The following is an 8956-nucleotide window of genomic DNA, read 5'->3' on the forward strand; positions in this document are numbered from 1 at the left end:
AACCTTGTTGTCAGCTCAGTCTTATGTCCGTTTTATAATAAAAATGTAAAAATATGTTATTTTTTCTCCATTACTATCACATCATTGTCTGTTGTTAGATAGATAGATAGATAGATAGATAGATAGATAGATAGATAGATAGATAGATAGATAGATAGATAGATAGATAGATAGATAGATACAATATGGTTCTCAAAGCATCTTTATTCATCAATTCATTCTGCTCATATATTTAACAAAACATGTCACGTTCATTTAGAAGCATTGACTTTATTATTCTTTTTTCTTGAACACCTGACGACAAACTACACTTTCACATGTCAGCTCCTGTGGAGGAAGAAAAATCTCTTAATGTTATTCAGCAGAGGGATCAAAAGAACATTAAGCAATGTTATAGCTGGCCATTTTATACTTAACAGTCATATCCTGATTATGCAACACCTCCCACTAATGCAGTGGTTCCCAAACTTTTTTTTTGCTAGGGCCCTCTTTGTTTTACAAGCAAAATGGTTTTAAAAACATAAACAACTGTGGGATACTGTTTGCCCGTGATTTGAACAGGGGGAACAAATTGTGGCAGGATATTATTTGTATCCCGCTGTAACTTTACTGTATAAAGAGCTAACATCTCCAAAATGTCAGGAGTAGTTAGTCATTACAACAAGTGTTTGTGAACTAAAAATCAAGAATGTGGGATACTGTTTGTCCGTGATTTGAAGAGCCCAGCGCTGCTCCCGACGAAGGAAAAACCAATTCTGCAAGGGAGACCTACCTCGGCACTTGTGCAAGTGAAACCAAAGGGAGGATATGCTTCATCATATTTTCTAGTCTTTGGCTTAGAATGAAGTTGGTTTGGAAACATATATAACTATGCTTCATCCCGTGCTTTGCGTTTGAGTGGGCGCCCCGTGCTAGCAGTGTCCAAGCGTTTTTGGGTTTTCTTTTCCCTTTTCATACCACGCCCCCCCTGCAATGGCTCTGTGCCCGACCTAGGGGGCGGGCCCCACACTTTGGGAAGCTCTGCATTAATGGGACACATTTCTTTATTATCATTCAGCACACGCTCAGTCTCAAATCTTTCAAAAAAGAAAAAGAAAAGAAAAATCTAAATATCAGAAGCACTGTTAGCCCACCAGGTAGAGTTTGTCTCCTTCAGTCCAGTGCTTCCAGCCACGGTTGGCCTTCTCGCCTTTCTGAGTGCACACAAGCTTGTCCCCATCCCACTTCACCAGACTCTGAAGACAACAGTTAAACAGTTAAGCCAGTTTTTAGCTGCCGTAATGTAATTTTGTCTGAACATTGTGATAAGGAATTTCATGTTCAGATAAGCTTATATCACTGCTGCTCACATGCTTGGATTTATAACCCGAAGGCTAATGAACACTAACCAGCTTATCCTTGCTTTTATGCTAGTTTTTTAGCACTGACTTATCATAGGCCTATTTGCTCGTTTTTTAAAACATTAAAGCATCAGCTAGTGCAGAGTATTAAATGAAACTTGACACTGATTAGCTTATAAATCAGTCTGAAATATACAGGACTGAATACTAATTACAGATATATGAAATGAATCACCAGCGTGTGTGAATGTGTGTGTGAATGGGTGGATGACAGGTTGTGTAAAGCGCTTTGGGGTCCTTAGGGACTAGAAAAGCGCTATACAAATACAGGCCATTTACCATTTACCATGAAAGATGGATTCATTTTTTTAAGAACCTTTTGCTTCAGGTACCCTGGACACACATGGGCAAGGACTGACTTATCACATCTGGACTCCAGTGGTTATCTTACCTTGACATTTCTGTTGTCTAGTCCCTTGGTGTACTCATCAAACTCCACCCCTACAGTGAAGGCCAGCTCATAATTCCTAAAGGTGCTCAGTGTTTTGAAGTCAAACTTGTCCCCATCTTGGAAAACCACTTTGGTCTGAGATAGGGAGATGGCAATTTTCCTTGTAGCAAAGTCAATATCTAGGAGCAGATTACAGAAGATTGTTCAGGCTGTATCTGAAGAGGAACAGATGATGAAGTGCGGATGAACTGTGGTAACTCCTTAGTTACATATTAGTAATATAGCTAGCTGTGATTTTATATGTTGCGGTGATGTGAAAAAGTATTTGCCCTCTTCCTGATTTCTTATTTTTTCCATATTTTTCACACTTGTTTCAGATCATAGACAAAGAAAACCTGAATAAATGCAAAATGCTGTTTCTGAATGATGAAGAAAGAGGATAAGGATCAAAGCTGGTCCTATGTTAAATTAAATTTTTTGGGAAGGTTTTAGTCTTGTTACATTTGGAATAAAACTAACACAGCATTGTATTGAAAGTACAACAAACCAACAGTTAAACATGGTGGTGGTAGTGTGATGGTCGGTGGCTGCTTTGCTGCTTCAGGACTTGGACGCTGATAAAAACCATGTTTTAAATTATAAAACCACGAATTCTGCTCTCTACCAGAAACTCCTGAATATCTGACCATTAATTTGTGTCCTGAAGCTCAAGAGCACTTGGGTTATGCAGTAGGTAATGATCTGAAACATACCAGTAAGTCCACCTCTGAACGTGCCAAACAGGCCATTCATGCTTGAAAATCCTCCAGGGTAGCTGAATTTAAACAATTCTGCAAAGAAGAGCGGGCTAAAATTCCTCCACAGGGATGTGAAGAGTCTTTGCCAGCTATTGCATTAATTCTGTACTTGCTGCCAAGCGTGGCACAACCATTTATTAGACTTAAGGGGCAATTACTTTTTAACATGTTTGGATGACTGTTTTTCCCTTAATAGATAAGATCATTTTTTAAAAACTGGATTTCATTTTTACTCATGTTACCTTTGTCTAATATTAATTATTCATTGATGATCTGAAACATCTAAGTGTGACAACTAGGCAACAATTTAAGAAATCAGGAAGGGGGCAAATACTTTTTCACAGCATAATATGTATGTATGATGTATAATCACACTCAGTTTTACTCAACAAGAATCTGTAGTAAGTAGCTCAAAATTAGACGGTTGTTCTTAAGAAAAAGATTAAAAGTATTCAAATCTTTTAATCTTTCTTTAATCATATAACTAAGACATTTTAGTCTAAAATTGAACATATCAGGATGTAAGTTTTCTTACTCAGTACTTTCAAGTAATCCTCAAATTTCTCACTGGATTCCAGTATCCATTTTCCACTAAAGTCTGCTGGCATGGCTGCAGCTGGTGAAGCTGGCATGTGACTGAAGAGTGTAGGGAGTGGGGAAGAGGCAGGGTGTCCTAATGCTGTGTTGCTTTTATATGAGTGGGGGGCACGGGGGCAGAGTGCAACTGATAAGTGAGTTTATAGCTTAAAGAGGATTGGCAGTGGCAGTTATTTCTGAGGGGGAGGACGTGCTTTCTGCGGTCACTGACGGAGGTTACCACAGGCACATCTGTGGGCATCCACGTTAAAGTGTACCATCACCATCGCTCTCAATGCGCATGTGTAGCCAGGAGAGGCTATTCTGTTTTCAGTGCTAACACTGTTTGGTCTGTTTCAATGGCAAACTCAACCAGAGCATTTGAACTTTGAACAGGTTTGAAGGTTAATAAAGTTCAACCCAACCTTTTTGTTTTCCAGAGATCCCCTCCAGAAGGTTTAATGCTACAGTATAATCACATTGAGGCACCTATAACTGAAACGCAGACTTGAAAAGAGCCCACCTTCAGCCGATGACCAACAAATTTATTGAGAATAAACACGCTTCTCTGGTTTTGTGTCGACACCTCACTCCTTCATAAAAGAACTTTTTTTAAACCACCCAAAGCAAGAGGACATAAATCAATAACAGCTCCTCTGAGGAATGATAAGTCAACAGAGCTTGCAGGTATACGCTGGCGAGGTGCCTGTGTGTGAATGCACAACAAGCAGCAGGAAGGAGTCAAAAGAGCAGCACAATCTGAAGCAGCAGCGAATGAGCAAGTGAGTTGCACAGCACGTATAGATTATGCCCAATTGGTAATGACATGGCACAAAGCGAGGTGACAGATTAAGTGATTCAAAGCTAAATGTGACCTGAGCTGTTTGGTTCATTCGCAAGAAGAAGCAAAGAGATTTCTCTCACATGGGAAGAGAGGTATTTTCATCTCAAAAGAGCTTCTGATACACTGGATGGTTTAGAACGGCGTCATTTATTGATTGATTCAACATTCACAGCCACAGTCTTAAAGGAACTGGGACAAATACATGTAACATTTTTATTCTGGAGACTGAGCATCTCAGCCAAGTTCTGCTCTTACCATCGTCCTTCAGTTGTAATCATTTACAAAACTAAGTCAATACATTTCTCTTCACTGCATCCACAACATTCCCAGCTGGCTCGCCCATCAGATCAGCTACAGCTATGGCACTTACGCATGCGTCCAGCACATCTAAACCTGCTAATCAAAGCACCCACCTTGAAACAAATACACAGTATTGGATTTTGTGGTGTTATATGTCAACTTGCCCATTTGTGCTACAAAGAAATTCCTTTGGCAAAGTAAGGCAACAGCATGATGGAACAGAAACGTGTGTTTGGTGAATTCACTACAGTAACATGAACACACGGACAGGCTGGAGGGATAAAAGGAAAGTCGGACTGTATGTTAGAGGAAGAGTTTGTTCCTGATGTGTCTCTCTGAGCCAGTTTTTGGTGCAGGCACCAGACTGTTCACTGAAAGCTGCTTTAAGTCTTCTTGAAGACCTGCTTGGAAACAACTCCTGCAGCTCTCAGCTCCTGGAGAGAAAAATACATGTTTGATATGTTTATTCAGACATGTGAGAGACTCAGAAAGTAATGCTGACCAATGAGAACCTCTAAGCAGTAGATGGACAAGGATTAGTGTCATCATTAACCAGAAGTAAGTGGTGTTTACTTTAATCATAAAAAGTGATACAAAAAATTACCAACTTGTAGTTAGAAAGGGGGGAGGGGCTAAAAACATCAGAGCTATCACAAACACTGGCATTCAAGGTCACATTGAACCCTGTGGCCGATTTAGAATCACCAGTTAAAATAACATGCATGTCTCTGGACTGTGGGAAGACGCAGGTAAGAACCCATGCAGGTACAGGGAGAATGTGAAAAAACTCCACACAGAAAGGTCCCTGCAGGCCGGTGGATTCAAACCCAGGACCATGAGGCATCACTGCTAACCACTGCACTACTACACGCCGCCCTAAAAAAATTAAAATTTAAAAGAAAAAAAAAAAAAAACAAGGAAAAAAGATGTTCAAGCTTTAAAAGTAAAAGAAAAATAATACCCTGTAGTTTATTTCATTTTAAAAAGACCTATCAAGTTCTGCCAAGATAAGCACGTAAACATGAAATATGGCAGCACTGTGGACTATTGCAAGATATAAACGAGAAGAACAAAGCGGTCTCTGAAGGAAACGGTTTCCAAGGCCTAATCCGTGGATCGACTTCCTTCGAGGCGTGGACGTCTATCAGCAGAGAATGTACCTTAGTCTGTAACACAGTCAAATATATTCTCAAGTAATATTCAAGCATGCCATTCAGCGTGTTAGTACGAGCTCGGGAGCAGCTTGGGAGAACAAGAAAACAGAGACTGCTTCAGATTGTCTTCCCAAATTGACTCAACTTTATTCACAAGTACAACAGTTTATATAGAGGGTAAAATTCATGAGACAGCAGATTATCAGTTTAAACCAGTACAGACCAAGATAAGGCAGCGTCTTCCTGCCCTTGGGTGAAGAAGCATCCTTTGTGTAGTTTATCAGTTCAGCTACAATTGTGATTATCTCAGCGACATATTTTCAAGGCACAAAACAAAGAGTTCTTTCATTAGTGAAATCTGAAACAAACCATTTGGCCTTCAACAGGCGTCTAAAAGATTAAGAAACTAATCTAGCTGAGGGAGTGATCTCTGTGGTATTTCAACCTTGTACCAGCCTGTGATTCTCACACATCAATTCTTGGGTCAAAGAGAAAAATAACTAAAACAAAGGGGCCTTATTGAATGACAGAGTTTTCCTGTATAATGTCACTATAAAACAATATCCAGTAAATGCTACCATGGTACTAAAATACCTAACAGTCTCTTTAATCACGACAAGATTGTTGGTTTGTGTCCGTTCAACCTTGTAACACAGAGATCACTGATGTTGTTTTATTTTATTGATCGCTGATTATTTATTTTCCCAAAGACATGGGTAAATCTTATTGACCCACAAAAGAACACTGAATCCTTCAAATGACCTGAAAAAAGTCGCCCCTCTTTACACTGAATTAATACACATTTCCAGTTGCAGTTCATGTGTCAGCCACCAGGGGTCTCTGTTGCTCTACACTCAAACCGGCTCTGGGGATCTCTCCACTAATACTGTAACTAATTTCAGGCAAGCTGATTGAAAACATCTGCTAGCATCACTTAAACCAAATAACTTGGCAGATTATTTTTTGTTTAGCTTTGATGGCCGTAATCATACACAGGAAAATCTGATAATGCTGTGCTAATGAAAACACTAATGGGCTACTTATTGCGTTAATGTATTTTCAGATGCAAATGTGCTTTAACAGATTTTATAAAAACATTTATGATGCATTTGTTGGCTAACTCGAAGGCTCTGCTCCTAATGACTGACAGAGGTGCCAACTACAAGAGTAGAAGAATTTGGATGGCTTTTAATTTCACAGTATGCACTTTTTTTTTTTTTAATCATGCAGTTTGCATCTGGAGGGAACACTTGGGAATCAAATATGTGAGCAGAGCTATTTAATTAAGTGGAAATAATTATTTGGCTGTGAGTCAGTTGTGTAACTGTCAGAAATCCTCCATACAGACTGTAATGTTACTGCAGCTTGAGCTGGTAGTTAATTCATGCTAGAGTCCCACATAAAAATCAATGCTCTTCACATACAGCGCTGAGAGGCATTCTGGATTTGGATTAAAGTGTCTAAATTGAATGCATTAATATTCATGGCAGGGACTGATGTTTTCTTACCAGATGAAGCTCATCTCCCTCCACCCAGTGGGTCCAGCCTCTCCCTTCGATCTCTCCCTTCTGCACACACACCAGCCTGTCCCCCTCCCAGGTGATGGTGGTCTGCAAAACATCACAAGACAGAGAGAGAGTGAAAAAAGCACGAGGCATCAGGGAAGGATCTCTTACTACTCTTAAAACAGAGCATATTGATTTTAGTATGCAGAATACAATAAGCTGAATGAGTGACCCAGTTCTCACCATTTTCCATAATTATTCAGATAGATCTTTACACACAAACATGTGAATTTCCCTCTTAGCGGCATTCCAAACAGCTTAAGGCTTAACTAAAATCACCCTATAAGCATACAAAAAAAGGGCTTTCGATGGGGACCACAAATAATCTGTGATCCTATTCAGCAGTCAGTGACATAATCTGATTAAATATGAGTTCTATCCTCGACCAGTTCTTTCCATGCAGCTTTTGACATTGTTCCTTTTTACAACAATTTATAAGAGTTTGTAAAAAGTTGGAGGAAACTTTTATGAGTGGGTAGATGTTTTTTCTGCTATTGTATAAAACAACCAGTTCTTGCAACACCATGTGCTCATTATGCTGAAGGGTGGAAATCGTTTACACGCCCACAGAATCTGCACTCCTGTGTGTCACTGCCCAAGATCCCAACACCTGGCAGCAGTGTGGTTCATCTGTGATGTTTAGCTAAAGTCTCAGCAGGTTCCTAACTACAGATGCATTTAAGTACAAAAAGTAAAAAATCTTACCATGCATTTCCTGTCGTCCACTCCAGACAGATCCTCCTCAAACTCTTGGCCCACGTAGAAATCCATGTTGTAGTTTTTGAAGGTGCTGAGAGTCTTGATGATTATGTGGTCGCCCTCGTGAACGATGTCCTTGTCAGGCTTCAGCAAGGTGGCAATTTTCCTGATGGCAATGTTTACATCTGGCCCGTGAGCAAGGTGACAGAAAATGAATTGAAAACAAAGAAGCAGTGAGGTTTTATGCATATATGGACGCACAAAGAATTGCCTCAGATTGTGTAAAGATCAGGTTTATAATGTCATCATTGCTTTTTCGAGCTGTACATTTGTGATCTGTGCCTTCCTTCTCTGGGCTTGACTCCCTGCTGAACTAATAAACTCACCCAGAGCTTTCAGATACTCCTCGAAGTTATCATTGGAAATCATTTTCCAATATCCGGTCAGATTAGGGACCATGTTGGCTGTTCCTCTGCTGGTTTCTTCACTTCCAGAGAATGAGGATGTCTGTTGTGGACATCTGCTGGGGATGGAGTGCAGAAAATATACTCTCAAAAGCCCCAATTTGAACCAAACTCATTTTAATCCGATTACCCTGCTGGGTTTCACTTCTTTTCTTTTTTTTAACGGAAAATCTTACTGGCACCTCCCACTTCCCTCCCAATGCCAACACCACGTAATCTCTCAATCCTCACCACGCTTTTACTGTGCTGGGAACCAGCGGTATGCATGTAAACACTTGTGTGCCTTATGTTGGAGAATGCTTACATGTTTAGGTGGGATTAGGATCAATACGCCTTCTCTATTAATTGACACAGGCCTGTTTATTTATGAAGCCACGTGTGTCAGATTTGGCCTGAAAGCTGATTCTTTTGTATAAAATGAGGCCTGCTTCAATGATGTTTGAATCATTTTTTTTCTTTTTTTTAAAATTAAATATCGGAGCCATCGACAGTCAGACTAAATGAGTACAAAAGAAATCACTCAGAGAGCAAGTGAAAAGGCTGAATGGAGCATGCTAAGAGGATAATATTCACAGCACAAAAGCAGAATCACCTGAGCTTAAAATGATCCAACTCAAACAATTATCTGTGGCACAATATGTCTGTCACATCTTCTGTCTCGCCTAAATAACTCAATTAATTTGATAATCTCTCTTTTGGGCAGCGCGCTGCAGCCAACACACCGCCTAAATCCTTTGCTGACTGAAAGACAGGCAAAGACACACAC

General features: G+C 40.0%; 2 protein-coding genes across 2 annotated transcripts; both read right to left on the reverse strand.

Moving 5' to 3' along the window:
• Positions 1-186: 186 nt before the first annotated feature.
• On the reverse strand, positions 187-3252 carry LOC147308616 (retinol-binding protein 2-like). Its single transcript, XM_086270863.1, has 4 exons — positions 3124-3252; positions 1792-1970; positions 1134-1235; positions 187-327 (listed from the first exon to the last, which is right to left on the reverse strand). The coding sequence occupies exons 1-4, from the start codon at positions 3218-3220 to the stop codon at positions 274-276; spliced, it is 432 nt and encodes a 143-aa protein (XP_086126989.1). The 5' UTR covers positions 3221-3252; the 3' UTR covers positions 187-273.
• An 884-nt stretch (positions 3253-4136) lies between these two features.
• rbp1.1 (retinol binding protein 1, cellular, tandem duplicate 1) lies at positions 4137-8335 on the reverse strand. Its single transcript, XM_086270864.1, has 4 exons — positions 8113-8335; positions 7733-7911; positions 6971-7072; positions 4137-4742 (listed from the first exon to the last, which is right to left on the reverse strand). The coding sequence occupies exons 1-4, from the start codon at positions 8183-8185 to the stop codon at positions 4692-4694; spliced, it is 405 nt and encodes a 134-aa protein (XP_086126990.1). The 5' UTR covers positions 8186-8335; the 3' UTR covers positions 4137-4691.
• Between the last annotated feature and the right edge of the window lie 621 nt (positions 8336-8956).

Source organism: Aulonocara sp. 'chitande type north' Nkhata Bay, linkage group LG18 (assembly GCF_057382095.1).
Source record: "Aulonocara sp. 'chitande type north' Nkhata Bay isolate Kocher_YH1m ecotype deep benthic linkage group LG18, A_spYH_male_GT1.1, whole genome shotgun sequence".
Lineage (NCBI taxonomy): Eukaryota > Metazoa > Chordata > Actinopteri > Cichliformes > Cichlidae > Aulonocara > Aulonocara sp. 'chitande type north' Nkhata Bay.